This window comes from Perognathus longimembris, chromosome 20, assembly GCF_023159225.1.
Source record: "Perognathus longimembris pacificus isolate PPM17 chromosome 20, ASM2315922v1, whole genome shotgun sequence".
Taxonomy (NCBI): Eukaryota; Metazoa; Chordata; class Mammalia; order Rodentia; family Heteromyidae; genus Perognathus; species Perognathus longimembris.
In genome coordinates this window covers 33,092,440-33,110,547 of record NC_063180.1, presented here as the reverse complement: position 1 = coordinate 33,110,547, position 18,108 = coordinate 33,092,440, and the positions used below count along the sequence as shown (strand labels likewise).

Here is an 18,108-nt window from a genome sequence, read left to right as displayed (position 1 = left end):
AGCTTTTTATAAGTGAGAGTATTTGTTATTTTACTCATCTGCAAGTCCAGTGCTCTGTTCAGCTGATTTGGTGACCAAAGAGTGTTACTCCCTCCCCAAGATCCTGTCTCCACACAACAATGTCCACAAACAGAGAAGGAAGTAGGTGTGTGTGTATGCGCGCGTGCGTGCATGCCAGTCCTGGGGCTTTATCTCAGGGCCTGGATTCTGTCTCTGAGCTTTTGTGCCCAAGGCTAGTGCTCTGCCACTCTGAGCCATAGCACCACTTCTGGCTTTCTGGTAGCTCATCAGAGATAAGAGTCTCACAGGCTTTCCTGCTTGGGTTGGCTTTGAACCGTAATCCTCAGATCTCAGCCTCCCTGAGTAGCTAGGATGACAGGAGTGAGAGACTGGAGCCCAGTGTGTGTGTGTTTTTAATCCTAGAGAGAAATCATTTTCACTGTCCCTCAGCAGACTTCCACTCAAGCATGAAGAGTGATTCGCTTTCTGGTTCCCCTCTAAGGCAATCACACAGAATCAGGAAGGTTTAGAAGAGATACACCATGGCCCAGACCCTGATTAGGGGAGGATGCAAGTCCGCTTATTCTTCACTGTCTCATCCTTTTTTATTTTTATTTTTGGAAGCAACAGAGAAAGGACTTAATGTGTGTGGCACCTATATTGTTGGCCAACCAGTCAAAGCAGTGTACGCTGGTGATGGAATGCCGGACCATCTGGCCCGCTCCACATCCCACTGGCAGAGATGACAGAAGCAAGCGAGACCGCACGCTGTTCTCAGGGATTCTGGGCCGGTGTTGTCATCAAGCAGGAGATTTCTCAGCTGGAGCAATTTAATTCAGTAAAATTTACAGACTACCTCTTTTACCTTAGGAGATAGACATTCAGAGACCTGTATGCACTCCTTCTGGCCTACAAGGAATTCACGATTCTCTTTGCCACCTGGTCATCCAGGATCTGCATTCACCCTTCCATGTTACTATTGGCTTCTCTCTGAACACCAGGGTGGCCATATTGTTGCAGTGTCCTTTCCTTTCCTTTCCTTTCCTTTCCTTTCCTTTCCTTTCCTTTCCTTTCCTTTCCTTTCCTTTCCTTTCCTTTCCTTTCCTTTCCATCCTCCCTCTCTCCCTCCCCCCCCTTTTTTTTTTACTTTGTTTCTCTGATTCATCACGCAAGGACCCAGCTAGGCTAAATACTCTTCCCTGAATTCTCCCATGCGGGTGTCTCGTTCTGCCATCAGCCTTGTTATCCCTGGTCTTGGCAGCCCTCTGTTCACCACAACCCGGCCTGAAGCCCCACGGCTGCTGATTGTGTTTGATCAGTTCCTATCCTCTTTGTCTACATCAGTGAATGGGACACAATTCCAGTGGACGTTTGTGGGACAAATGCGTATAAGTAATTGAGTGAAAGGAAATGAGGTCTGGATTCTTTACTCCCCTTTGATCCGTCTTGACTTTATTAATTGTTCTATTTCCCCCTTTTCTTCATTTAATTTTTTTCCTTACATCTCCGTTTCCTCTCTTATTTTTAATCCTTCCACTTGCTCATTTATTTATAATTAAGGATGGAATCCAGCCTTTTTAAAGTTGCACAGCATTTTCCCAGCCTTGGAAAGGGTTTACAAACATCATTTTATTGTTATTATTAAGGAATAATGCAGAAGGATTGCAAATATGTAAGTCAAGCAATGAGTAAAATTATTGGGCAATGTCACTTCTTCCTTTGCTTTCCCCCAGCTTACCCCTCCTGTTCTTGCCTACAAGTTGCACAGTTCATTTTTTTTTAAACATGGTATATATTGAATACCAGGACTGCATTTGCTCACCCTTCCTCCCTCCATTTCTGTGTCCCGGTTTTGCCCCATAAAAAGACAAGAAACAACCACACAGAAACACCAACACCAACAATAACACCACCACTACCAACAACAACAACAAAAAACAACATGAAAAGTTGTTTTGGTTTTTTTTATAACCTCTCTCCATCTTCACAGGAAGATAGAGTGTGTTTGGGATTGATCCAGGAATGTCAGTGTGGGTTGGGGAAAACCTAAGATTTTGTTTTTCCAACTGTGAGACAGCTTTGGGTTCACTTTCAAAAGCCCAGAGCCCTGAAAACTCCCTAGAATATAGATCAGTTTCAGGGGTTCTCATGGGTTTCTGTGTCCGGCTTTCTTTCTGTGAGACCAAGGATGCGAAGGCACCCGCATTCCGTGCGAACATCTAAGGCGGCTGCTACAGGGCTATGCGGATTTGGGGATTTAGTAAGATAGGCCTCTGTTCCTATTCAGTGAAGGGAGGCCTTTATCCTCTGCACAATGGGGAAGTACTGATGTTTTTGGAACAGATGAGGTGTGTGTGTCCTCATGTAAGCCTGAGGACTGGTGCCTCAGATAATTCACAAAAGATGCCTTCCAGTGCTTCCCCAAATCCCGCCAGGCCTCTGCTTTGAGGAAGCAGGGCTAGGTTGTATTTCCCACTCTACTCCATAGATTATCTCAAGGGATTCTGCAGGTCCGCTTGCTTTCAGATCCTGGGGCCTGAGCTGTTTGAGGCTTAGGGCAGCACACATAACCAGGTTGCATCGTCATGACTTTTTGGTACTACCTGGGGGCTTCTTCTTGAGAAACTTAAAAAGGAAAAAAAAAAAAAAAGAATCACTTTGTTTATCGAGAAAGTATTTGCATCAAAATAGTTGGGTGAGTTTTTGTTCCCACCTTCCATTCCCTGAATTGAGATAGAAACCAATCCAATTCTGCAGAAAATAAACCTCAGGTCTGCACCACCTGGACCCACACAAAATTATGTTTGGTGTTGGTGTCAATCATCATTACTTATTATTTTGTGAACCTGGCAGATGTAACTATAACACAAATCCCCCCCTCCCTCTTCCCCAGGAGTGGTAAAGACTAGAGGGACAGGAACCTAGCTCTGGAAACTCCATGGGAGTGAGCCCACTGATCACTATTATTCAAGAGAAAGCTTCTCATCGCCAACCATCCTCTCACTCCTGTGGAGCCCTTCTCAGTGGAAGCACGGCCCCACCTCCTCCCTGTACACCTCTGACCACCCCTACCTCCTCCCTCTACACACCTACTTCCTTGTACACCCCTCCTGACTACCACTCCTCCTTCCCCTGGTGTCCTTTAATATTGCTGTCCATGTTCCCATTGCAGAGCTCCTCTGACAAGGTGTCCATCCTGGCCATCCTCCAGGTCCTCGGCGATCTGCTCTCTGTCGGTGAGTAGCTGCAACATTCATCTGATTCCGTGCGGGATACAGAGTCAGACTGGCTAGGGTTGGCCCAAGGGTCCTACGTGAGGATCACCAGCTGATGTTTTCCCCTGGAGGTTATGACACATGGAGCAGACTAGGCTGGAGGCACTGGGAGTTTGCAGTCTCCATATCTTCCCTACAGTAACCACAGCCTCAGGAGCAGCTGCAAGCTGGGTGGCTTTGCTGTGGTTTGTTGGCTGCACACTCAACGATCTCGTGGATCTGTGGAGATCTCCTCAAGTACAAAGGCCTGCATTAGGAAATCATTCCGCCATCGGTAAAATTACTCTAGATAGGCTAGCTTTCCAGTCCCTGTTTGTCATGATTCAAATCTACAGCAGGAGGGTATTAAGTATTTGATGGCATGTAAGCTATATCTACCGGCTTCTACGTATATGGGCACAGGTATACATAGAAGTACATGTAAATGTATTCATATGCACATGTATACATAGAAACACATGCATATGAATTCATAGGTACATGTATACATAGAAACACATGCACATGTATTTATGCTCACATGTCTACATGGAAATACATGCATATGTACTTATACGCACATGTATACATAGAAGTACATGCATATTTATCCATAGGCACATGTATATATATGTATATATATACATATATATGTACATGCACACATCAATAAAGATTCTGTAGCGCTTAAGGATATGGATCCTGCACTTTGTTACAGCAGCTGGAGGTAAATATAGCTAGGTACAATCGATTATCGAACTCTCCAGTTTGGGTTTGTGGGGTGCCACGAGGCAACCTTCCTGTCTGTGGCCATTTGGGTCTGAGGTCAGCCGGAAGGACAGCAGGAGCTGTCGCTCATGGTTCCTCTTTCCTCCGGCTGCCTTCCAGGTACAGACCGGAGGATCCATTACATGATCAGCAAGGGCGGCAGCGAGGCCCTGCTGCGCACGCTGGTGGACACGGCGCGGACCCCGGCTCCCGACTATGACATCCTCCTGCCGCTCCTCCGGCTGCTGGCCAAAGTTGGCTTAAGAGGTGGGTGTCTCCCATACCCCGATGATGACCGACCAGGTGTCCCGGGAGCTGTCATGGTGACAGTGACAGGGAGGCTCCTGAGGGCTGCCAGCAGAGATGTCCTGGGTATCCTGGTGGGATGGCAAAATAAGCCTCAGAGTGGAATTCCATTTTTGACTCAGATGCCATCCAATCCGAGGTCAGGGGCCATGGCAGGCACGGGCGATGGGGACCCTGGCTCAGAGGGGAAGAGCAAGGAGGAGTGAACCCACTGCAGTTTTTGTCCCCACAAAAAGAAATGAAGCCCGTTCGCACGCCAGTCCAGTATGTGTGGATGAGCTTCCTAGCGCCTCTGTCACAAATGATCCCAGACGGAAAGGCCTGGCACAGCAGACATGTGTTCCCTCACAGTTCTGAAGGCCGCAAGTTCAAGGTTAAAGTGCTGGCCGTGCAGACTCCTGGTCCAGGTTCTCGGCAGTCATTTGCCCCCCTGGCTGCAGCTGGCGGCCACAGGCCTATGTGTAATTGGCTTGTGGGTGCCTTGTGCCCATCTCTGCCTCACTTGGTGTCATTTGCGCATCTCTCCTCTTCCTGTAGGGAGGTGGATGGAGTGAACCCTTACTTAGTAATTCATAACATGTGGTGTCGACCAAGTGAAGCAAAATAATGATACTAATAAAAGAAATTCCGCAAAGTGAGATATCACATTTCAATTTGTTGAAACCCAATGTGTAAATCTTCGGAGACAAGAGTGTTCGGAGGTGCAGCTCCCTCGAGGTGGCCGAGCTCTCAGCCAGACCTGTCCTGTTGTCCAGCTGTGTTGAAATTGTTGTGTCATCTCCTGAGGGGTCCTCTGCCCTTCATCTGGTGAAAATAGGGCACCCATGAAGAAAAGGGTGTTCCCCCTCCCAAAGTAAGATAAAAGTTAAAAGGGCATGAAACGAGCTTAATTGAAGTGAAAAAGTAAAAAATGGAGATGTGCTGAAAGGTGACATGTCTTTGATGGGAAATTGGGTGATCATTGGGGGAAAAATAATCAAAGATCTATAGTATTCAAGATAAAGAGCATGGAGTAAGATCTAGTTTTGGGTGAACAGTGTGAATGTGGCTAACAGCAATTTCTTTTTAAAAATTATATATATGCATACGTGTGTGTGTGTGTGTGTGTGTGTGTGTGTGTGTGTGTTTTCCTTTTTGGTACTAGGGGATCAAACCCAGGATGTTGCATTTGCTAGGCAAGTGTTTTGCCACTGAGCTACATCCCAGTCTGACTGTAGCATTTTCTATGACCGTGATGTCATCTTCTCCATGCAGTCTCAGTTTAGGTATGGTCACATGGACACTGTATATGGTATGGGCAAATGAGAGTAGTTTTGGAGTGCTGGACTCTGTGCCTCTTTGCCATTAGTGTTTTTTTTCCCCATCAGTGGTAGTCTTCTTGGAACCGTACAGCTATAGATGATCTACTATAGTTAGATTTAAAGCTCATTCTATTTTGTATACCCTCAGACTTAACGAACTCACTCTGCAAAGACCATGTCTAAATATGTTAACATTCTGAGGTTCTGGGTGGGATACAAATTTTGGGGGAGGCCTGCCATTTGCTCAACCCATAGAAATAGCTCTTCCCCACTGGAGACGGGGTGGGGGGTGACCTTCACACTCTGCTTACCCCATAGAGGACTGTGAAATATCACCCTGGGGCCTGAGAACTTCCTGGAGCATGGTTCAAACCATGCAGCTATTGTGAAGTAGTCCTAACAGTGAAGCTTAAGTTGTGCATTGAGTCACAGAGAGGTCAGGACTGAGAAATGGAGGCCATTTGGACCTGTGGACCTTTGGTACCCATGGCTGGGAGCATGGAGCCTGGAGCCTAAGGTCTCTGGGGCACCCATACCATGTTGTAGTCTTGAGTCCCTCTAGCCTTCCACTGGTAACCACTGAGAAACAGGAAGCCCTAGTGAATACTCTACACCACAGGAAACCCAGGGTTAGGAAACTAGCTTGTACAGAGATGTGTTCCAAGTGGGGCAGGTCAACAAGTTGACAAATAATGAACTAGATCCTAGCAGATTGTAGTGGATGCCTTCAAGAAAGAGTGATGCTACTCTAAGAGGGCAGGCTAGGGAGAAGTGACATCTGAGCTGAAACTTGAAGAACAGGAGAAAGTCAGCAAAGTGGAGTGGGCCAAGTGAACTCGAGGAAAAGACGGTAGAGACCTGATATGTAATCCATCAGCAGCCTACACTTGAAAGTCAGGCCCTGACACTTGCCTGACCTCAGGCAAGTTATTTTTCAAGTGATTTTAGTTTCTTCCCCACTGGGCCTTTGTGCATAAAATGGAGATATAGTACTTAACTGTAGGATTACTGTGAAGATTAAATGAGATGTTGCCTATCGTGGGCTTAGTATATGAAGGACAGGGGCCTGATAATCAAGAGTTATGTGGGTTTCATGGGGGAAAGAGATAAAAGAGACACAGGCAGTGATTTCTCAGTCAATGGATTTTGACATTGCTTCTATAATAATTAGGTCACTGTAGTTCCCACCATGAAGAGGTTACTGTCCTTGGTAGTGACATTCAAGTTACCAGGGGTTCACCTGAGCAGAATAGAAATCAGTTGGACTACTCATGGGTGGAGGAGGGTAGCTATTTCTTTTCTGATGAAGGAAATGCAAGTTCAGTTGCAATCTCTGTGCTAGTATCCTTTGGCTCAGAGATAAAACTGGTAAAACCAGGGTTAAGATTTTTGTTGTTGTTGTTGCTCATGGAGGTTAAATGTAGGATGTGGGTGCTATCCCTGAGCTCTTTTGCTCGAGGTTAGCACTCTACCACTTTGAACCACAGTGCCACTTCCAGGACCCATTTCAACCTGAAATGAATTTTTTAAAAAGTAAATCTTCCTTCGTTCCTTCCTTTGTTCCTTCATTCATTCGTTTGTTTGTTCGTTCATTCCTTCCTCCCTCCTTCCTTTCTTTAGTTCCTTCCTTCCTTCCTTCCTTCCTTCCTTCCTTCCTTCCTTCCTTCCTTCCTTCCTTCCTTCCTCCCTCCCTCCCTCCCTCCCTCCCTCCTTCCCTCCTTCTTTCTCTCCTTCTTTCCTCCATTCCTTCCCTCCCTTCTGCCCTCCTTCCCTCCCTTCTGCCTTCCTTCCCTCCCTCCTGCCCTCCTCCTCTTCCTTTCTTTTCTTCATTTGCAATGTTGGGGTTTGAACTCAGAGTCCCATGTTTGCTAGGCAGGTACTTTACTTTTTGAGCCACACCCAAGACCTACTCATTGCATTTGTGATACTTAACATTTGTTGGTAAAATTTCTTCTGGAGGTATTTACTCCACGCATGATGCAGGCTTCGGAGCAGATTAACAATGCCATTAAGAGAGATGCTTTGTGTTCCTAGATAAAAAGTTTGGACAGAAAGCCCTGGACTTAGAAGCACTGGATGTGACATTGATTCTGGCCAGGAAAAACCTGTCTGACAGCCACCACCTTCTTCACTGCCTCTGGGCTCTGCGTGTTTTTGCGTCCAGTGGTAAGTGTCTGTATTACCCTGGCCCTCTGAGATTGTGTCTGTTCATACCTGGGCTGGCACACCTGGAAACTGTGGGAATAAGGGCCTGGGGGTGGAGACTATGTATGCTTCCAATCAGAAACATAAAGGAGGCTAGTGGCTCCAGAGACTGTAGAGGTGAGAGTTATTATTTTTTTTCATCTCCTCCTTAGCTAGGTAGAGCTTGTGAGATGATTCCTAGAGATAGATTTGATATTGGGTTTATCCGGGAGCGACACATGACAGCATTCTAGATTTCTCTGTTCATATGGTTAGGTGAAGAAGATCTGTTTAGGAGCAGGACAGACTTTTTCAGTCTTTATCATATCTAAGCACAGTATTATGTGTTATATATGTCAGGAATGATACTCAGGAATCTTCTTACCAGATCACTGAAGCTACTCATTGGTTTAAATGTCTTCTACTACACATTATTATTATTATTATTTAAGTAGCTGTACCAAGGAGTTCCAATTCAGCATGCCTGTTTATGAGTACAAATGCATCTTGATCATTGTCACCCTTTTAATTATTTACTCGTGTGTGTGTGTGTGTGTGTGTGTGTGTGTGTGTGTATCTTGAGTCTTGAACTCAGGGCCTGGGCACTGTCCCTGAATATTTTTTATTGACCATGAGTAATGCTCTACCACTTGAGTTACAACTCCACTTCTGGCTTTTTGGTGACTAATTGGAGATAAGAGTCTCACAGATTTTCCTGCCTGAGGTGGCTTGGAACTGTGGTCCTCAGATTGTAGCCTCTTGGGTCGCTAGGATTATAGGCGTGAGCCATTGGCACCTGGCTTTTTTTTTTTTAAATATAAATCTCATAATCCTTTCAGAAAGCCCTTAGGTGGCTACTGGGGACATCATTGCAGGTAGACTCTTACTTATTTTCTATCTCCTGATTGTGAATTATTTCCAATTATCTTAACAGCTCTGTACTTTATACCCACAATTTTGCAATTAAGAAAAAAAAATATAGAAGCAGCTTAAAAGAGTGAAGAGATGGCTTTAACGGAGGCAGGTAAAAAAAGCCACGAGGGCCAAGTTTCTAACTCAGAAATGCATTCTGCTCCATATGGAGATCACTTTTATTAATAGATTAGATTCTACACTATCTAGCTCACATATAATGAGCACAGACTTTCATTTATTTTTTTCTTTCTTCTTTTTTAAAAAAAAAATTTGGGGCCTCTTTTTTCAGGAACAAAACCGGGAATTATTTATTTGTAATAAACACTGTGGGGGTAAAGAAAGTGGGTTTAGAGCCAGGAAGACCTGAGTTTGATTCTTGGATCTTTCCTATGAGTCATGCAACACATGCTCTTAACCTGCCTAATCTCAGTTTCTTCCTTTGTAAAATTATAACAGCAGTGATTATTACCATGAATTTTCGAGGCCTAAACACCAAAGTTTTATCAGGGATACATTTTCTCACACTGCAGGAGGCTGGAAGTCTGGATCAAGATATCCATGGGTTTGCTTTCTCCTCTGAGGCTTAGGTTTGGGAAGATGGCTGTATCTCCCTGTCCCTTCACTCCATCTTTTCTCTGAGACTGTGCATCTCTGATTTCTTTTAAGAAATTGTTATTATAAAGGTGATGTACAGAGGTGTCTGTATATCTCTCATTTGATGTGTCTTTTTACAATTTTTAGTTATCCTTCCTTCCTCCCTCCCTCCCTCCCTCCCTCCCTCCCTCCCTCCCTCCCTCCCTCCCTCCCTCCCTCCTTCCCTCCCTCCCTTCCTCTCCCTCCCTCCCTTTCTTCCTATCTATTATTTTTGCTAGTCCTGGGGCTTGAAATCTGAGCCTTAGTGCAGTCCCTAAGCTTCTTTTGCTCAAGGCTAGTTCTCCACCACGTGAGCCACAGCTCTACTTTTGACTTTTTCTTTGAGTAGTTTATTGGAGATAAGGGTCTTACAGACTCTTCTGCCAGAGATGGTTTCAAAATTTGATTCACAGACCTCAGGCTCCTGAGTAGCTTGGAGTATAGGCATGAGCCACTGGCACCTAGTTTATTGTTATTATAAAGGTGATATACACAGGGGTTACATTTACATAAGTCAAGGAAAGAGCACATTTCTTTTTGGACAATGTCACCCCTTCCCTAGCTCTCTCCCAGTTTTCCTTCCCATTCCTATAGTGTCTCTTTTTTTGCTTCTGTATTTCCTTTTGTTTTAAGGACAAAAGCCATATCAGATTAGGGCCTTATTGTAGGCTAATTACTTCTTTATAGTAATGGGGATTAGGACTTGTGGTGAACTTAAGTCAGCCCACAGCAAAGCTCTGTTGACTTGATAGAAGGGATTAGTAAGATCAGGTTTACTGGTCAGACCACTTCTAGGTCATTTCAATGGCTAGATTTCCCTTTCCTGCCATGGGGTTTTCTTTAATCTTTTGAAATAATAGGAGGAGTACCTAAAAGGTTGCAAATCACAAAATCAGTTCTATGTAGTTTCACAAGGGTTATTAAAATAACTTGATTCTCATTGGTGCATCTGTAACTAGGCAAAAGGGCTAGTAAAGAGATGGTGCTACTCAAAAATAATATGACATATTCTTGACTTCTGGATCAAAATGATCTCATGTACCCTGGTCAGAAAACCAGACAGCCTTTAGGAGAAGCTACTGTATCGGTACAACCTATTTCTCATAAAGGAAAAGAGGACTTTTGTATAAAGGACAACACTCATTAATGAGTAGCCAGAAGGTATGCTATCCTCATTTAGAGCTTGCCAGTGCCTCAAAGATTTGAAATAGCTATGGTTTTCTAAAGAATAATTAGGCTGAATGACTTGCCTTCCTGAGGATATATTACTGTTCTAGATATCTAGGCAAAAAACTTATCTTTAGCTGGAGCTCTGAGAAACACTGGGATTAGCTTGTGGGTATGAGGAAGTTCAGCCATTTGGCTGCTGATATTTCAAACACACACTTATGCTACCAACCAACGGTCTCAGGTTAAAAGTACTAAAAATTACCCCACCACTCTCATACATTGACATTAATTGATGACATGTAAACAGAGTTCAAAAGGCCTTAGGGTTGCCGCTTCTTTGGTGAATGGCTGGCCATTATTGACTGCTCTGGCAAACTTTCTGAACAGCTCTTCTCTTCAGAGGAGTTGGCCCAAGCCACAATGGGTCCATGGCTGTATCTTTATAACCATCCAGTTGGGCAGAAAGGAAAACGTTCTTTTTTGTTGTTGTTTAGTTTCATCAAGTGAATTTTCTCAAATTCAAGTTTGCAAAACTTCACATAGATCAAGCTTTGTACAATCCTTGATCCACAGATGCCTACTGTCTGGGGACTCCCCATCCATCACGGACACTCCCCCACCTCTTCTCCATGGGGAGTGTGACACATATACACCCACACCCACACTCACAAGGGAGCACCTGTAGCCCAGGTCTAGCTTCTGGGCAGTCCCACTCAAACCCTCCCTCTATCTTGGCAGTCACACCTCAGCTCCTCACAGACAGCTGCTTCTATCCAGACAGTGTGTGAGCTTCCCCAAATTCTGCACTGCACCACTTTTACTGCTTTAAGACTCACAGCAACTCCCACAGACAGACAGAGAATGGGAGTCTGAGGTGTGGGCTGCTTACTCTGGCCTACACAGCTGGCTGGTGAGAGAGAGACAGGACTAGAGATTTTGATTCCAGATTTGTTTCTAGCAGGCCATTCCATACATTTGCTTCCCACCAAACCCAACTTCAAATTTATAGTTGAATCAACCCATCTCCAAGTTCAAAGCCTGATCAGTTCTAATTCTGTACACTGTGCACAAACCTTCACAGTACCCTGTGCATAGATGAAAGCCACAGCTTTTTTAGGCACCTTTGCCCCTTAGGAAAGTCTCATCTCCCAGAGCCCAGAACTGTGGGTCCCCTTACCACCACCATTGGCTCTCCTGAGCCATTGGCAGCTCCTGAGAGAGTTGTATCCTTGAGACAGTCATTTCATTTTGAAAATCTGAAGGCCTTTTACCAGGCCAAACAGGCTCAGTATCAGAATCACAAGGATCAAAGATCCAACTCAAAAGAGAATTTAATGGCTCACAAAGCTAGAAGCCCAGATTTAGGAACTATAGCAGCCACACATTCAAACATCTTTCTTGTCTTGGCTCTGCCTTTCTCTACAGCTGCCCAATTTTCAGGCAGACATGCCCAACACAGTGGTCATTGGCAGTCCCAGCCTAAGTCCCCAGCTCAGCAAGGTCACTACAAAGATAGTTCCTTCCCTGTACCTCCAGCAGAAGCTGTGCACGGGGCTGTCATTGCCTTGGCTTGGGTTTCATGTGTGCCCTTGAACCACTCCGTATGGCCAGGATGACAGTGTCTCTAAATTGCCAGCCCTCTGGGAGAGGATGAACACAACTATATGATCACATCTAGGAAAACATTCTTAAGCTCCTTACTTCTAAGCCTGAGGAACCCATTTTCCACGTGGCGTGTTGGGAGCTGGGGGAGAGACAGACAGACAGACAGACAGAGAGACACAGAAATATTCCACTCTTGACTCAGCCATGGGAGATCCAGGCACTAAAGGTGTGGGTGAGGGGTGGGGGGGAACTTGCAACCAGGTTGGAAAAGAAGAGGAGCTGACTGGCTCCTCTATCAGGTCTCCCCTAAAAGTTATTTGTGGTGGTTCTACTTTGCCTTGCGATGGCACATAGCAAATCTCTTGGGAGCTTTAAAGGAATCAACCGGCGTTGTTGGAACTCGTTCACTCCTGATGATACCTCCTGCGCTTTTTGTCTCTTTCAGTAACCACGGCAGCCATGCTAGGAATTAATGGAGCCATGGAACTGCTTCTCAAGGTCATTACGCCTTATACACGAAGGCGTACCCGGACAGTCAGGTACCCAACAACTTCCTAATGCCTCGCTGTCTTCTTTGTAAGACAGATGGAGGAGGGGGCAGATGGAGAGGGCCCAGATTCCATCCCCTCCTGTTTGATGATGAATTCAAGGTACAGGGCAATAGCTGTCATTTCATTCCAGCTTGCATTCTCATCCACCTGTGAAGTTCTTTCCTCTCATCCTCCCAAGCAATCCATTACCATCCTCAGGTTTGAGAAAGAGGCTGAAATGTGGAGAAAACATCCAAGACCCTGGTGGTGGGGAATGGCGGAGTTGAGATCAGTATCCCTCTCTTTCAAACTCATAAAGCCGTGTCTCCTTTTTGCTTATTTTATTTTCCCCCTGGAGCCTTTGCGCATGAGCCCTTTTGTGAACAGCCATCTGGGAGTGTAGTTCTCAAGTGACGATTTAGAAATGACATGTTCTCTACAGAATGAGCAGGTGACGCTAAGGAGGAGAGTTCTGGGCTTTATAATAGTCCATGATGGTTGTATACTGGTCTTGATATGTATTTTTTTTTTCTTTTTAATGATTGGAGAATGAAGCTCAGCCTGTTTGCTCAGTCTCTGTCGGCCCGAGTGGAGTGAATCACTGGAGGCAGATGACTTTACATAAGGACTTTAGAGATATTCAGAACCATGGAGATCCATCATTTAGAGAAGTGGCTCAGTAAGGGCCTTGAAAGAATATTAGAAGGAAGCCGGCCAATTTCCCAGATCTATGAGGTCCTTTGGCAAGTAGCATTTCCATGCCCAGCCATGATGCTTTCCAGCATTCTCCATCCATCTTAGGCTCACATTCCACCTGATTATTTTTCTCGTGGGTCACCACAGTTGGGCCATTATCATCCATTCTCACCTGCGGCTCTCGACGCCAGCATTTTCTATAGTGAAATACATTATGTCTCAGAAAAAAAAAATGTTTTCATCAAATACATTGGGAAGTCTTGGGGTAAACAAAGTGCCATAGGTTTTATGCTTGTAAGAGTTGGCAGAGTACTTTTTGTGAAGTTTATATGTTAGGGATAGCTAAAGATGGTTATATAGTATAATTCATTCCAAATCTTATTTGCCCAGGGAACTATTTTTTTTTTTTTCTGGAAAAAAACAAAAACCAAACCACCATTTCGAGAGGACTTGGCTCTATATATTTCATTTCGGAAGCACTCTCTTCTAGAGCAGGAATGCATTGTAAAGAAAGATTCGACTATGTTCTGCCAAGGAGGCCTTTGTGGATCAGATATAAAACTTCCGTTTTGTCTTGGTCTGGTTGTATCAGAGAACAGTAGATAAACATGAGTATCTCACAGGGACTCAAAGGCAGATTCTTGATTCCTTGGCTCACGTTGGGCCTTTGCACCATCTGCTGCTGCTGCTCCTGAGGTAGAACTGAGGTGCTAAGAAGCTGAGGTAGGGCCAGGGAGTCTATGGAAAGCTGCGTTTGTCTTGTGCATGTCTGCTTATGGGAGCTTGGGGGTAAGTCTCCTTTTTCTCATTGCATGCCGGCCATTGCTGCTGATACCTTCTGGACTCAGCCCAGTCTTTGGTTACCGATCAATGAACTTCTTATCTTCCTGTCCTATTTAGAAGGCCTCTTCGAACCTCCTGTGTCATGAAAGGTCTGTGTGGAATTCACTGGGCCTGTGCTTGCACGAGTAACACTCACTCATCGTCTCTTTGTTAAGCAAATCCTTGGAAATAACCTTGAGGTCCCACCCTTATTGATCCTCACCAGTCTGGCTAGAAATTTTATTATTTTCCCCATTTCTGCTAAGATTGGGGGAAACAAAGCAAACCAGCAGAGGAGCCCCACCTCTCAGAGACCTCTACGAATGACCATGTCTGTCGCTTCTTTTCCCTCTTACAAAAGACGTTAAATTCCAGCTCAGAGCTGATCCATAGGCCACAGGAAAGTGGGAATCAGCGGAGATGAATAGATGGCCTGCTCCCAAGGAGAAGAGTAAACTATTCAGGGGCCTCAGGAATATTGTAAATTTGGGGCAAGGCGTCTCCCTTTAGCCAAGTGCCAAACTAAAGCCACAGAAGCGAGAGTATTTTATTTTATTTTACTAGTGATTGTATTACAGCCGGTGCTGCCATGATGTTTACGAGGTGCCCAGCACTGTGCTTACCTCATAGCCTGCATGATCCCATTCGAGCCTCTTCTGTACAAAGCAGGGCTATTACGGTCCCCAGATTTACAGGAAAAACAGATTGAAGTTGAAAGAAGTTAAGTAACCTGCTGGGATTTAAGTGAAAGAGCTGGGATTTAAGATCTGCCTGATCCACGAGCCTCTGCTTTTAAAGCACCACTGGAGTATCTTACATAGCCTAGTTGCAGTATTTTATTTCTAAAACCACCATATGTAAGACAATCATAAGCAGTTAAAGTTTGCTTAAATTTCGTTTACCCTCTAAATGGCTCATACCCATGGAGCAATTTGCTTAATGATAGGGGGAGTCTTTCTTCTCAATCGAATGGCTATTTCCTCTCCAGGGCTAAGTATCTATTCCCTCTGCTTGTGAATTCTTTCCCAAAGCTACCAGCTTCTCTGCCTTCTTCACCATTTTCCCATCCAGAAGCTAAGGAACCAAGGTGCCCAAATCAGAAGGGCCTTCAAGGTATCTTTTTTCCCCCCTCTAATCAATCCCTTGGCAAGTCATTTAACGGAAGTGAGTTTTCTTAATGGAACTGTGATGTTTTTCAATGTGTGCACATTGAGATTTGGCTCCCAGACTTCTTTGTAGGCATTAAAAAATGTGCCAGAACTTTGTGATCACTGATGTGCTCAGGATTTGGTTGCCTGGGCACGAATCCTGATGCTGTTGGATACCTGGGGCACCTACCCCATCTTCTCCTGGGGTCGCCATCTCTAAACCACAATGAACCCAAATGGGTTCTCCTCAACTCCATTAGGATGTCAGGACGACTAGGTTCACGAGGGTCTCCGGGGAAAAGAATGGAATAGCACAGCAGGGCACATGAACAGTCCTGCCGAATATCCCTCTCCAAACACTCACGGAGTTATTCCAGGCCGCTTCAGTGGGAGCAGGCGGCCACTGTGGTGTCACCATGACTCTTCCTCTGTGTGGAGATTAAACCTGCTTCACTTCTCTAAATTTAGACGTGCAGCTGTCCTCCCATCTCCAGAGAGTACTCAGGATGAGATTAATGGCAGGTGCTCCATCTCTAGCCGAGGTGGGAGGACGTGTGGAGCAATGTCACGGGCTCCCAGTGGCCCTGCGGCAGTCCTCACCCTTCGGGGTCTCCTTCGCTACCCAGAAGCTCATCACACCAGCACGCTTTCCCATTCCCGTCCTTTCCGCTACCCACCACCACCACCACCACCACCACCACTACCACCACCGATCAGGGTTTTCTTTGACTTCAAAACCACCAAGAACATGCCTCAGTTTCCCTTTTCAGCTTTGTCGTTCAGTCCTCTTCTCATGGCTCTTTCCAGCCAGCTGTCCCCAAACCAGGCCTGCCACATCCAGTCTCAGGCTCTCTTTCTCTCTGGCATGATAGTTCTGCCTGGTCTTCAGCTATGCCTGACGCTACCTGGCCCAGGGAGAGAGAAAGAGGCATTTCTCCTTGGTGCTGCTCCAGGACTCTGCTCTTTGTTTCTCTTACATGTATTCGATTCTACTCCGTACTGTGCTGCTTATGCGTCTTTCTCTTTCTAGTCTCTCCTTCTTCACGGTAGAAATCAAACTATATTTATCTTGCTAATTCACCAGAGGGTTTAGCCCAGTGTCTAGACTATGGCAGACTCATTAAGAAAAAGATTAGTGGGTCCTTAGTTAAATTCAAAAGGATTTAAAAAAATTGGCACATAATCATTACACACATTTATGAGGCTGAGTGTGATAATTTGGTACATGTGATAATTTGGCATATGATGTATAGTGACCAAGCCAGGACAACCCACATTTCCATTTGTTGAAACTATGGGACAAGCATTTCAGTTTGTGAGTCACTGTTATTCAGGGACTCTGCCAGTTTCCTCTGCGTCATTCCAATTTTAGTATAGATACTGCCAAAATAGGCACCAAAGGGAATATTCTGATTAAAAACTTTTCTTTTTGGTGAATTGGGTATGTATTAATGAATTAAACCTAGCATTTACCGTAGGAATGGGGGTCACATCAACTTTATTTTCTTCGTCCTTGATCTTAAGGTAACTCCACCCCTGGGTGACCCTGCCCACAAATGTCTGAAAAAAACCCAAAAAAACTCAAGTGGCAGGTCTATCAAGGCTACAGCATGAGAGGCTGAGGTACTGTTGGGAGCAAAGTCTCTCTCACTGGAGACAAAGAAGGCTTCAAAGTCTTTGTCTTAGAGTTGTCTGGGGAGCTGGTAGATTGGCAGAAGACCTGAATTTGAAGGGCATGTGGAGCTCGACAGTCACATAAAAACTGTGCCTTTTATTTGGGATAGGCTGCCTGAATTTGGTCTGTTAATTGGTTCAGCTGGGGTTTTAGAAGTCCTGGGGAGAGAGGGTGCTTTTGACAGAGATAAGGAGGAGGAGGAGGAGGAGGAGGAAATGACACGGGGTCAGCTTGTGCTTACCCATTCTACTGTGGATGAGCTTGTTTATGTGCACAAAGCTGTCTCTGAGCTGTCCAAACACACTAAGTAGGAAAATTTATGGAGGCAAAGACAGATTACTTGTCGGCAACTGACTCATCTTGTGACCTTAGAGAGCCTGTGTTTGCTGCATGTCTCAGCAGTCTCTGCCAGGAGTCATCCCCTGGGGCCCTGGGTTCATTTCCAGGATGGGTGTTTGAATTTTGGTCATGATCATGGCCATTTCTGCTTGCTATTTACTACCTTTCCCAACGCATCACCTGCTTCAACCCAACTGTGAGGCTGGGCTCTCAGGTGCAATCAGTACACAACATTCGCACGTACTCTCAACTTGCTTGCCTTGCCTTATTGAATAACCAAGCTGGTCTGGGATGGGGATTCCATCTTCCTCGATGTGGCTGGTTGCTGAACCGCATTGTATTCTTTGATGATGTCATCACATTTGGAGAAAAGAGACTCAGAATTACCCAGAAGCTGAGATAGTTTTATCATCCATCCCCTTGATTGTCCCAGGAGCTTCCCAAAGAATTTAAGAAGTCAGGACTTGTTGCTCAGGATGCCTTCTTATCTCACTCTTACAAAAGGATGGCATCTTCAGTAACTCCCATCCCGTCCATGTCCTGGTGGGTTTCCAGCAGGGTTATCACACTAGGACTTCATCTCTTCAGGCTCCTGAGTCCCTGGGTATTATGGGATGATGGGGGTCAAAGGTTGTATGCTCAAAAGCAACTAGGCTTAAACACCTTAGCAACAGGAGGAGGTGGATGCGTTTGGTCTCCACCAAGCCTCATAGGCATGTTCTTCAGCTTAGAGTCCTATTTGATGTGCTGGTGGCTCTCTGT

At 45.2% G+C, this 18,108-nt stretch overlaps 1 protein-coding gene across 1 annotated transcript in view; it reads left to right on the top strand.

The window, feature by feature from the left end:
* The first annotated feature begins 2,188 nt into the window (after positions 1-2,188).
* The window catches only part of Agbl1 (AGBL carboxypeptidase 1), a 397,351-nt gene continuing 381,431 nt past the window's right edge, over positions 2,189-18,108 (top strand). Inside the window, exons 1-5 of the mRNA XM_048369043.1 lie at positions 2,189-2,260; positions 3,173-3,236; positions 4,143-4,289; positions 7,664-7,795; positions 12,582-12,675. Of these exons, the coding sequence (XP_048225000.1) occupies positions 2,189-2,260; positions 3,173-3,236; positions 4,143-4,289; positions 7,664-7,795; positions 12,582-12,675 (509 nt within the window). The remainder of the gene's footprint in view (positions 2,261-3,172; positions 3,237-4,142; positions 4,290-7,663; positions 7,796-12,581; positions 12,676-18,108) is intronic.